The sequence below is a fragment of the Mauremys mutica genome, chromosome 7 (assembly GCF_020497125.1).
Source record: "Mauremys mutica isolate MM-2020 ecotype Southern chromosome 7, ASM2049712v1, whole genome shotgun sequence".
Lineage (NCBI taxonomy): Eukaryota > Metazoa > Chordata > Testudines > Geoemydidae > Mauremys > Mauremys mutica.
The window spans coordinates 9,217,096-9,230,335 of record NC_059078.1 but is presented as its reverse complement, the minus strand read 5'-3'; the positions used below and the strand labels follow the sequence as shown (position 1 = coordinate 9,230,335).

Sequence of the window (13,240 nt, the reverse complement as noted above, 5' to 3'; positions counted from 1 at the left end):
CACCATTAGAATATTTTACTGTATGTGGACATACACTCTGGTTACTCCTAAATGCTATTCTATTGAGTACAGTTTATATTCACTGGCAAAGCTAAATCTCAGGGGAAGCTAGAAAGGGAATGCAATTTCTAGTAATAACAGCTCACAACAGTGAATACTATCCACTTATCCCCACAATTTCCAGCTATTTTGGACTCCTTTCTGAATTAACCTTTCATATCAAAAGGAGCAATTCTGCACACTAGAGACTCCGACACAATTTCATGCATAATTTATTCACTCAGTTCAACATTAAACGCAGAGTCCTTGACTTTGTCAAGGTGGATTCTGTTGGCAGACTTCACAAGCAGCAAAACAGGAGAAATGAGATCTGCAACTCAACCTATTCACCTATTCTCTCTAGTAAAGAGGCGGGGGGGTGGGGAAACAGAGAGAGAAAAAACCCTACATGGTTGCACAATGCCCTGCAATCAGCGCAATCTTCTGCAAGCACGTTATTTTTTTTTACATTGTATTTTAGATTTCGAAATGGCCATAACAAAAAACAACAGACTTGAATCGTTTCCCCTGCACTTTGCATTCACCTTGGGCCCAATCCTGCATTCTTTGTTCAACAAAAACTCCCCCACAAGTCAATGGGAGTTTTGTATGCAGGACTGGGCTCATTATGTACGACCCTTGCATATGTGTGAAGGCATGTTATTCAGCTAGAATACCACACATCCGAGTATTTTTTGAAAGGGTTTTGTTTGGAAATGATTCTGGAGTGTCAATGTGAGCATCAGAAGTCTGAACACAGAAAAGGGAAGCTTCCGTGCTTATTTCAAAAGAGTTTAAAATTATTGAAGTCGTGCATATATGTATGCAACATACCTCTTTTTTCCCCACTCGGAAAGAAATGTATTTTTGGTCATTCATCTGTACCAAATTCAGGACCCAAGAGACTGTTTTTTCATGCAAGGAAGTGGATTAAGAACCCCTTATGCTAGGCTACCACTGCCCTTTGCTGCCTATTTTCACTTGCACCTAAAGCAGGTTTGAACCAAGTATTCAAATGTGAAAAGGCTATTGCATTATTATTATACACTCTGCCTCTTCCATGGACGGATTTGTATATGCCAGCTACCTGCAGGAGGTAGGTCCCTACACAAGCGGAGAATCCCTTCAGAAGTGGTAGCTACATTTCTAGGAAAGATTTTACTGCACTGCACATAAAGAGCTGCAGGTGAGGAGAAGTTGCCCAAATGCATTAACAAACATGCAGCTTTTCACCATAAGCAGCATGTCTATCTCAGGCCCTGCTCCAGCAAAGCACTTAAGCATGTGCTTAACTCTAAGCTTATGAGTACACCCATTAACTTTAGTGGGAGTACTATGCTAATCTAAATACTGTACAACCTGGTAGCATTCTGAGGCATGGATGGAATATATAGTGCTCAAAAAATATGCCAGGCAGTCCTATTAAAGATGACTTCAGCATGCATGATGTATCTTCTCAGTGTTGGTGGCATGCAGTGTTCACAGAGTTGATGTCTACCTGCAGTGCTAAACAAAACAAAGCCATGCAATAGGATGTGCAGAGCAGGTAATCTTTGACAAAGGGACTAAGTAACTTGCTACATTTATTTGTCTAAGTAACTAGAGGGAGAGGCTTTGGGAAGCCTGCATGGGGGGATATATGTATCCTCTGTGCTCTGCTGCATGGAAGCTCCATCACGGCAGTAGAGAGGGCTCTGGAGATGGGGTGAATTAGGAAAGCTGTGGAAGCATGTCAGTAGGTATGACCTATATGGATCAAATTTGCTGAATAGCTGTGGGCACAGTTCCTGTGGAGCCTATTGCAGATTATGGGCCACAGTAACATTCAAGGAGAATTTTTGTTGCCACTCTATGACTTGGGGGTCAGGACGATTCTGTCTCCCATGACCCCTGTGGAGCATCTGTGAAGAAAACTAATTTATTGGGGCTCTGCCACGGAAGAGAGCATTTGGGCTGAGCTTTCATCTCTTCATAAGTTGAAGACCAGAAGGGACCATTACATCATCTAGTCTGACCTCCCACATATCAAGACATTACATTTCACCCAGGGAATCCTATGCTGAGCCCAATGACTTGCTAAACTAAAGCATTTTAGCTCTCAGGAGATTCATCTATTGTGCGCCACCGGCAGAGGACAGGAGAGAGACTTAGGCACCATCAGAGCCCAATGTCACCAGAAGGGAACTGATTAGGTGACATATGTCCTGATGATCCTACCAGGCAACCCATGCTACATTCTCCGGAGGGAAACAGAAAACTCCCAGTGTTGTCAGCCCATCTGACCCACATTCCTAGTGGTCAGTTAGACCCTGAGCACATGAGCACGACACACCAATCAGGCACCTAAGACAGTGGATTCTCCATACTATCTCAGAGCACCGGTTCACCACAACGATGTCTAGCTCTAAGGTTAAGAGGAAGAAGCTAACACACGTCTCATTGAGCACCTGTGTAAGGTACACAGATATCTGACCACTTCAATAGAAGAACATAACTAAAAACATCTTTTCGCTCTAAGAAATCAACTTGAGCTGCACACAGGCATTTTCAGCTCTTGTTTTTACAGGTTTACCTAAAAATGTCACTGGGATTTTCACAGCTGCCCAATGGAGGTTAGAAGCACAACTCATTAATTTCAAAGGGAATTGTGCACCTAAACCCACCCCCTGTTCTTTTTAAAATGTAATGTCTTTTCCATGAAAAATATGTTACTGTCATTACTGCTGAACCTTAAACAGTTTTTTTTTCCATGTACATAAGAACGGACATACTGGGTCAGACCAATGGTCCATCCAGCCCAGTATCCTGTCTGCCGACAGTGGCCAATGCCAGGTGCTTCAGAAGAAATTAACAGAACAGGGCAATTATAATATGATCCATCTGTCATCCACTCAGAGGCTTAGGGATACCAGAGCATGGGGCTGCATCCCTGATCATTTTGGCTAATAGCCATTGATGGAGCTATCCCCCATGATCTTATCTAATTCTTTTTTGAACTCAGTATTGCTTTGGCTTTCACAACACCTCCTGGCCATGAGTTCCACAGGTTGTAGTTAATCTAACAAAATTCCCATCTCCTAAGAGAGTGATCCTACTCCTGTTGAAGTCAACGACAAATCGACCATTGACTTCACTGGTGCAGGGTCAAGCACTGATACAGTCATTCTTCAATCGTTTCATAACAAGGAATCCACAGCCATGAGGCAATAAGCACCTCCAACCAAATAGCGAACACCTTGGACTCCCACTAGCTTAAATGGGAGTTCAAGGCATTGAGCCTCCTGCAGGATTATGCTTGGAATGTTCTTTTGGTGGTTGCTGATAAGAAGCAACAAGAAGATATAAAATCAATTGCAGCATTATGTTTCAAGGATTTAATTTTCATGTCTTCGCTCCCATTCTGGTCCCTTCTTTAATCTCTTCACAGCAGGTATCCCGCCTGCCTCTAGATATTTTAATTCAGTCACAGTAAGTCAGTTGCACAGAATGAGCACTAGAGAGCAACAGCAATTCAATTATTTTCACACTCACTGCAGGGAGCAAGGATTTTACACACCACTCGTTGCAGGTGATCTGTATCATTTCGTGTTCAGGATGCATGCCAAAGCTCTTTGTTTCTTTCCTATCAATTGCATAGGTCACAAAAGCCAGAGGTCAAAAAGCTCCTGGCCATTCAATTTTAGAAACGAATACAATCCCGGCTAATGCAAATAATGTTACAGCTGAGCCCACACTTTAAACTGACGTCATTTTCAGTCTCAAATTGATTAGCATTAGTACTAGAAATGTCCCTTACTTAATGATGTCTACCATGGGTTATCAGCAGAAATAGAACCCTCAACCTTCCAAATCAAATGTTTGGGTAGCTAACACTTCAGATAAAGGAGTGCCTCCATTAGCAGGTATCAGTGGTAGGCTTTACTCTCCCCTGGGACCAGCTAATGGACAAGACAAACCAAATCTAGCTACCATGCTAGAAAATGCTTTGGAAGTGGAAAACTTTTGTCCTGATTCCCTGATTGTGTCATCAGTAGGAAGATATCTAGAGAGTATCACCAAAGCAAAGACCTCTACCACTTTAGCTACAGAACTTGGTCCCTCTTTTATAAATTGTACCAGACGGCTAGTCTCTGTGGGGTCAGTCACAGAGGGCCACGTGTATACTTTGCCCATGTGTTGCTTTGGGAATCATAGGCTCTGATCCAAAGCCCATTGAAGTTAGTGGAAAAGCTTCAATTGACTTCTATGGGTTTGAGCCAAAGTCCACTGAATTTAGAGATGAATTGTTCTCTTGATTAAAAAGTTTCAACGCTTCTAGACAGGGAAAAGAAACAATACCATGTGATTTAGCAGTCCAGTCACACACTAGGAATAACAAACAGCCCCAACTAAATAGTTGAAATGAACAGTTCTTGAACAATCCACGCACTGAACATTTTTTTTCATATTTGCAAATGACAAAGAAATCAGGATAAATCAGCAAACAACCTGTGGACAGGAAATAGGACTAAATGTATTTGTAACCAATACCACAACCAGCTCTAAAACGAATATCCCCTTCCTTAAGATTGTAACCACTGTGGGTAGGACATGTCTTTTTGTTCTGTACAGCATCTCATGTTAAATGGGATCCTGATCCATGACTGGGGCTCCTAGATGCTACAATAATACAAATAATGAATTATTATTATTAATTAATAAATAATAATAATAAGTGAGTTTACCTCCAAAGTGTCTGCTATTGGCCCCACTTTCACACTTATCTGTTTAACATGAGATGAGTAATCAGACGCTTCCTGGCTTTTCACTCCAAGATATGGCTCTACTGCACATGCAGTTATTTTTCCATCATCTGGCAATGCCTCCGCCATAGCAAGGATACTGTAACCTTTAAGCCTGCCAATTAATAAAATCCTCTTGGCTCCAACCATATGAACAAACATCCTGAGAACTTGGCCTATTCAAAGAATAGAAGAAACTGTTAAAAATAACCATATTAAAGACAATACATTGTTCACAGTGAAAATTAAATCTAACTTCTAAGTGATCATCCTTTTTTTCTTTTTTAATCACATCGTAAAACACTTTAGAATAGGGGTTTAACAACAGAATCTGACAGCATCTCATCTAAAACGCTGCTAACGACAACAGAATGAAAGTACTGGTTTTAAGTGTAGAACCTTTATCATCAATGCTGGTATTGTTTAAGTGCTTGTTAAATAGTGCTTGAAATATTGCATATTTTAACATTCCCCCTAGAAGAAAATGGTTTTAAGATGTCTCCTGTATTCTTTCTGGGACCAGGTTAAAAAAAATCACATTACCTTGCATTTGCTCTTAGAGTCATTATCCCTAGACAGCACCATCATTTAAGAAATTTATCATCAGCGCTGTCCTTTGAACAATGTATTAGTGTAATACATTACAAGAGTGCTTCACTGCAATGATGTATCACGGAAAAGATGGCAACATCTGGGAAGAATGAGTCCAGGAATAGATTTAGTGCAATAGCTTTGCACGTGAACACAACCCCAAGTGTCGTTAGTTTGGAGAGGACCAATACTTGCCCCACTCTGAGCACACTTAAACAACCTCTGCCAACCTGCCATTTAAAAAAAAATGGCCCTTCACCACATTAATGTGATCTCTTTATTGTTTGTGAAAGAGGCAGAGCACGTTTGAAAATTAGATTTTCAAGAAAAATGAAGAATCCAACCATAGAAAAACCTCTCATTTAAATCCTTTTTGTCACAAACACTTTCACATTGTCTGTCTACACCCATCAAACCCTCTCTCCGGATGCATGGGATATAGTGGTACGAGCATCATGGTCTTACTGGTATCTGGCATTCAAAATTTGTAGCATTTAATTATGACTTGGACTGATGGACTTGCCTTTTAGATAGCCAGAGGCACATTCTTTATGAGGCTTAACTTTCGTTTCAACTCCTGCGACATTCAGTTTCCAGCCTTCAAGTGAGGCTGTTCTAAAAAGGAAACAATCAGCTGAGTGTTAGTGTCTTGTACAAAATCTGCAAATCTCTCCCCCTCCAATCCCTCCACCCGCCACCCACACACACCCATCCACACACTGACATGAGACAGGGCATGCCCACAAATAATGGAATTATATGCAAGAACATTGGGGTCCGGAAGAACAACTGGTACCCTGAATGACAAGGGTCCCCAGAGGGCTCTGTAGCAGGCAAGCAGCATCACAAGACGAAAAAAGAATAGATTGCTCTGCTGCGGTAAGTTCCAGAACCTCCTATGCTCCACAAGTCACAGAATTCCGTGTCAATCTAGCTCTAGGATAGCAAAAACTCCCCAGGCATCAGGTAGGATGTGGTCATGGTTTATATAAAACAGAACAGCTGTAAAGGAAAGGAGATCCCTCATTGAGAGCTGATGTGTGGCACCTCCCCAGCTGTTCTTGGTATGTTATCTCTGTGACCTTCATGGAGCACTGCTCTTCTGGGCTGCCAACTCCAAAACAGAGCTACTGCCTTCAGAAGACTCAATTCCTTGGAGATGGAGCTCATGTAACCTCCTCCCTGTAACCCGGGAAGAACCCACTGGACATCAGGAGACTCCCTGAAGATAATCTTGGGAGTCGCCAGGCATTATTCCACAGAGCCTAACTAGCATACAGTGTATGCCAATCAAACAGGGCTAAATAAGGGTATGTCTCCACAGCAACTAAACACCCTGGCCTGTGTCAGATGATTTGGGCTTGTGAGGCTCAGGCTACAGGGCTGTAAAACTGCTATGTAAAGTTTCAGGCTTGGGCTGGAGCCTGAGCGCTGGGACCCCAGAAGTAGGGAGGCTCTGCTTTGGAAAGAAGACAGCATGGGATATCAAAGAAGACAAGAGCCACCAGGCAGGCAAGATTCCCCCATCTGAAGAGAATAGCCGCCACCGCCGTCAATCCCAGGAGGCTTGTGATGCTTCTGCAGGCCAGAATTTTACACCACGGAAGCTATTTTTACTCTCCTCCCCCTGCCAACCTTCAGTAAAATGAGAAAGAATTCATAACCCATATCAGACACACTCAGATAATCCAAGCCTTGACGAGCTGAACATTTCCTATAACCTCTTTTCTGCCCCTCACAAATGCTTTAACAACTTTAATAAGATAATGTATAGCTATTATCATACAGCTAGTGCAAGTCAAACAACTATCAGCTATTATTTCAGCAACAGAACTAATGCTCAGCGTTCCCGTAATCCACAGACTGGAACAGTTTACACATTGTCAATTTCAGAAAGAACGGGCTTTTTCCACAGATCAGAATTTATGCTGATAGATGGGATCTATTTAGCAGACCCTACACACTCAGGTAATATGCTGCAGCTCAAAGAGGAATAATGAGGGTATCAACTGGACTTCTGAATTAATGATACCTAAAATTAGTTTAATTAATTAGTTTAGTTACTAAAATAATTTAGTTAGCAGCATAATTAATATTTGTAAAGCACTTTTGAGAGAAAAGCTCTACTGCATACAAAGGCTATTACTGTTGGGCTGAATCCTTAGGCTCCTAATATGTTTTATACAGAAAGTTAATCTGTGTTTTACTCCTAACTAGAAGCAGCAAATAGAGAACAGCGTTTAAAAAAAAAAAACAATGGCTGCATTCGAGCAGGATCTCCAGTGTTGCAGATGGTTAAAAACACAGCTTGTTATTATTAGTGGTTAAATCCTGACATTCTTTCTGAGGCCTTGATCCTGCAATGAGCTCCACATGGGGGGGAATCCCTGTGCCTGGACAGAGCCCCAGTGAAGTCCATGTGAAGGTCAAGGCAGCATTGGGGCCTTAGCTATTAACCAATTGTTTTGCCAAATCCTTACTCAGACAAATTCCCTGGTTTTCCAGGAACAGAGAAGAATCAAGCCCCTTCTTTCTTGGCTCTCCTAAAACCAGTCCAAAAAACCATTGCACTATGGGTTTTTAATGAGTTCTAAAAGAGAAGAAAACTGTGAAATGGTATGCATATGGTGAATCTACCAAGGGGGGACGGTGGATGCTCCATCTCTTGAAGTCTTCAGATCAAGACTGGATGCCTTTCTGAAAGATATGCTTTAGTCAAATACAAGTCCTGGGGCTCAGTATGGGGAACTGGATCACATTCTATGGCTTGTGTTCTACACAAGGTCTCTTCTATTCAGGTCGTTATACCATGTTCATCACCACAGTATCAGCGCGTCTACCATTAGTGCATTAAGGAACATGACTAACATCTGTCTTATGTTTGTTTTCTCATCCTCTCCCCAGGGGGAGAAGTGTGTGCAGTGCAGTTTTGGTTTGGATTTTTTTATTATTATATTTTAAATATATAACAAACATGTAACAATGTGTGTGTGTTTGCATGCACCACCCCCGCATCCCACATAGGTACATGGCTTTGTGTTTGTGTTAGAGAAGGCAAGGTTAAAGAAATGTGCCTTGCACTTTACAGTGGCAGGAGGTGAGGTGGTTGTTCCTGCAGGAGTTTATTCCACAGTCTTGGGGCAGCACTGAGATTATGGGTCCCTTAGGCCCTTGAAAATCTACAGCTTTGCTCAGACCATGAGAAAAATGCACAAGGTAACAAATAAATCTCATTACTTTGCAGTTGCCATTGCGTCCAGGTAAGGGTCCAGTCCAATAGCAACCTCCAGAGCTTTCTGTAAATAATGCTTTAGCTGTTCAGGAACACGCGAGTCACTGTGGGCTATTTCTCTGGCTTTCCTGAGGTTCTCAGCAATGAGCCCAATTGGTGTTTCTGAAAGAACACACAAAAGGAAGTACTTTTCAAACTGAATGTGGCAGTACCTGGTACAGTGATTTTGTGACTGCTCAGGGTTTAATGGTTGTCCAGTGGAAAATGTGGGGAGAGGAGGGCAGGGGCAGCTCCTGGCACCAGCGCTCCAAGCGCGTGCCTGGGGCAGCAAGCTGCGGGGGGGCGCTCTGCCGGTCGCCGCTAGGGCGGCAGGCAGGGTGCCTTCGGCGGCTTGCCTGCGGAGGGTCCGCTGGTCCCGCGGCTTCAGCGGACCTCCTGCAGGCACACCGAAGCCGCGGGACCAGCAGACCCTCCGTGCTTGGGGCGGCAAAATGTCTAGAGCCGCCCCTGGAGGAGGTGGGAGATGGAGGGCAAAATTAAAACTTTTCTGGTTTTGAAACCTGGAAACCAAATTTTGTTTTTTTTGACAAAACAAAATAAAACAATTCCATAAAAAATCCAAACAAAGTAAAAAAAAAAATCCAGACATTGTTATTGAAAATGTTCATTGAAAACACATAGAATTTTTCAACTTGCTTTTGTAGAAATCAAGACCTTCTGCTCCAAAACATGCAGGCCCCTCTCACCTGACTTGAAGGAAAAATCTCCTTTAATTGTAGAAACAGCCACTAAAAGGCATTTGATGTGTATATAAACCACGGGTGAGTGTGTTACAGGATTCTTTCTGTGACTGATTTACAGGGGCAGAGTCTGTTATAGCCCCAGCAAGGAAGCCTCAGCTCTTAGTTTACGATTCTAGCTCCAGCAGTCCAGGTTCAATCCCTGTGTGTCTGCCAAGATGGAGTTGTCTCTCTCTCTCTTTTACTCTCACACACACACACACACACACACACACACACCCCTACCTGACATTCTGTCTGATACAGGGCAGTGGTATGCACGCACACAGTATTACACGCTCCACCAGTCAGACAGTTGTCTTAAAGCATCTGGGTGTTTAAAATGAACATGCTGGCGCTGGTCCATGGTTCAAACTGTTCATTAGCGATGGTCAGGAATTTTTGACAAAGCAGTTGTTTTTGGAGAGGAGAGACTGACTCTAGCTTGGTGCTCAGGGCAGTCTCGTGGGATGTGGGAGAACCAGGTTCAGGTCCCTGCTCCAAATTAGGAAGAGAGGGGACTTTGACCTCCCCCTCCTCCCCCCCACACTCCCATACCACATGACAGCCTTAAGCACTGGGATGTTGGCTTCTCTGGGGTCGCTCTTTCTCTGCGTTGGATTCTGTGAACATTTTTGAAAGGTCTTCGGTTTTTCTCACTGACGAATGGGAAAAACTTCTGAAATCTCAAACATTTTCCACAGGCTGGGAAAACTGTTTCTTGCCCAGCTCTGTGGTCACTGAACTATATCATATTCAGCTACAGGCACAGAAATCAGCACCTCCTGCTTCAAAAACACTTGAGTTAAAGCAACTGTGCTATTAAGCACTGCAGTATTAGGACTTCTATCTGTAGCAGTAAGTCATCAGCAGGGACTGAACATGGAGGCTCTGATTTTCAAAGCACTTGAACTAAAGAGCCACTTCTGGTAGGTTAGTGACAGGAGCAGACTCTCAAACCTCTCTACATGATCAAGGAGTGGAGCTGCACTGCATCTGGGAGCGAGCCTCCCAGGCCAGGTTCCACTGAGTTGTGTGGTCTCATGCGAACGCACTAAAAATAGCTGTGTAGACCTTGCTGCTCAGAATGGAGCTGCGGGGGGCGGGGGGCGCCTTGAGAGTCCGAGCCGCAATGTCAAAGCAATGTCTACACAGCTATTATTAGTGCACTAGCATGAGCCCTGTTAAGACAACCCTGTGAGCCTGGGCTGGGAGGCTCGGCCGCAGACACAGCGTAGAGGTACCCAAGAAGAAAAAGAACCACTCCCAGATCTTTTTCATGAACCAGCCCTGCGTGGCGACTCTGTGGGTGCTCCGGGGCTGGATCACCCACTGAAAAAAAAAATTGTGGGTGCTCAGCGCCCACCAGTCACAATTGTTCGGCAGCTCGGGGAGGAGCTTGGGGGAGGGTGGAGATCAGCGAGCGGGGACCTCAGGGAGGGGTCAGAAAGAGGCGGAGCGAGGGCAGGGCTTTAGGAGAAGGGGCAGAGTGGGGGGGTGGCCTTGGGGCGCAGCAGAGCGGGGATGGAGCACCCCAAGGGAAAAGTAAACGTCGGGGCCTATGGAACCAGCCACTTTCGGATGAGATGCTTGCAGTGACGTTTCTTCAGGTAGAGAGAAGCAGTGACACACGTCACACCAGCCAGTCCTGCACAGAGCGTTTCCACTAGCAGCTCACTCAAGGCGCCTAGTTGCAAAGTCTTAGCACGTGACAATCGTGCTGCCTTTTTTGCACAGGTTCTCACTGACCGCTTCTAGCGCCATACAGTGAAAATCAAATGATGGGGGGGAGCGGGGGGGCGTGGCAACTCTCCGTAACACAAGCAGTACGATCCAGTATAACAATAGATTCACGTTAGCAGAATTCTTCCAATCTCCATTTGTCAAAACGCATGTTACGCTGTGAAAGGATCTGATGACAGCAATTTCAGGGCAGGACAAATCAAGCCATTTTTAACACAAGGGGGGTGGAGCTGTTTTCTGAAGGGCAACGTTTTATTCTCTCTGTGATAGAAAAAGAACATCACAGCAGCAAAAAGGACCCAAGGGCCACGGCCTTGGCTCCCAAAGGCCTGATCAGCACCACAACCTGCAGGGAGTCCGTGCCAGATGGCCGGCCACACCCACCCACATGTAGTACTCTTGGGTGGGGAGTGGCTTCCTCAGCAGGGAGGTCTGTAATGGAACTGCAGCTATATGGTTCCACCTGCTGACTTACAAACCGTGCCTGAGCCAAGGATGAGGACAAAAGTGCAACAGCCAGCGAGCTGGTCACAGAATGTCCTGGCAGTAGGATTCCATCTCCCCCGATGACTGAAGAACCTTCATCCAAACAGCTCTCAGGCAAGCCCCCGCGCACCAACCTCACTCCCCAGCAGGAGTAGGTTGGGGCATGGGAGCCCCATTTTTCCAGGGCCCCCCCAACTGGGCCAGGGCCCCTGGGCACAGGCCTCATTGGCCCAGTTGCTAATTCGCCACTGCCGAGGGCGATCTGTTCCAGGACCCTGTTTCTGTAGCTGTCACAGTAGGCAGATGTGGCTAATCTGTCCCCACGTTAGATCTCATCCTGATCTCTAATACGTAGAAATTGACTTAAGCCCTGAAGCATGAGGTTTAATATCTCTTGCAAAAATGTTTATCATTAATTATGATAACTCTGCATATCCACAGAAATGTCTAATCCCTTTTTGAATCTTCCTAAATTCTCAGCCTCAACAACTTCCGGTGGGCATGAGTTCCCTAGTCCAATTACATGTCTGGTGACAGTCTATTTCCCATATTAGTTTTGAATTTGCCACCTTTTAATTTAATGGAATTAAATTATGTTCTTGTATTGCAAGAGAAGGAGAAAAGAAGCTCTGATCTATCTTTTGCTGAGCATTTCTTATTCACTCTGAACATGCAGGAAAAGAAAAGGGTTTGCCTCCAGTCTATGATTTTTAAAATCAGTGAGTTACATTAGTTTGAGTAACAGACACAGATTCAGTTAATTCTCCAGAACATTTGCCTGCCAATCAAAAGAGATTTTGTAACTCAACCCCACCTTTATTATAACACCAACCTCAGGTGCCAGGAATTGTGATGGTGAGAGCTACGTGCCAACATCAAGTCCATAAACATTACACAATCCCCGCAGGAAGTGCTGCACTTATTAATGATACGTTGACCCAACAGCAGAGGTCAGAATTGCTTTAGTTTATGCAAGATCCAGACAAGTCCTATCAGGACACAATTCATGGCTAGCCCCCTATCAAAGGCTACATGCTACTCTGAACTTTTTAAATTATATTTCTGCTCTGCATAATCTAGGTAAGTGATAAGAAAACATTTAAGCAGCCACTCCTCTCCTTTGTTGCCTTGGGGAAGGACCTGCCATTTTTCGATTGCTTGGTTGTATAACACCAAGCACAATGACACTCCAGACTGGTTGAGGCTTCTAGGCACTATCACAATACAAATAACAACTCCCTCATTTTCAGTGTGCACTCCACATATTTAACTGCATTCTCTTTTTTCTTCCCTAAGTTTCTCTTGAAGACAGCAGATCCCCCCACAATCTCCTTTCGACACCTGTCTTCCTTCTTTTAACCCCATTGCCCTCTGTGCGGGGGGGAACTGACTCGCCAGAAGTTGGATAACACTCCCAGATCCAACGCCAAAAGGGAGCCACAAACACAGGGCAGGCAGGAGCTACCTGGAGCTGCAGGCAGCTGCTCCACTGAGTGGCAGCACCTTACAGAAAAAACAATCCAGCAGTTCTTAAAACAGAACCACAACTGTTCAGCACCAACCAGCATGCCCCAGTTGCAGGTTGAGAA

The 13,240-nt window shown here is 44.3% G+C and overlaps 1 protein-coding gene across 1 annotated transcript in view; it reads right to left on the bottom strand.

Annotated features, from left to right (window-relative positions):
* LOC123373999 (2,4-dienoyl-CoA reductase [(3E)-enoyl-CoA-producing], mitochondrial-like) overlaps positions 1 to 9,675 on the bottom strand; it is a 45,769-nt gene extending 36,094 nt beyond the window's left edge. Inside the window, exons 1-4 of the mRNA XM_045023379.1 lie at positions 9,669 to 9,675; positions 8,649 to 8,805; positions 5,935 to 6,026; positions 4,764 to 4,996 (exon numbers count right to left, since the gene is read on the bottom strand). Coding sequence (XP_044879314.1) covers positions 4,764 to 4,996; positions 5,935 to 6,026; positions 8,649 to 8,805; positions 9,669 to 9,675 — 489 coding nt within the window. The remainder of the gene's footprint in view (positions 1 to 4,763; positions 4,997 to 5,934; positions 6,027 to 8,648; positions 8,806 to 9,668) is intronic.
* Positions 9,676 to 13,240: the final 3,565 nt, after the last annotated feature.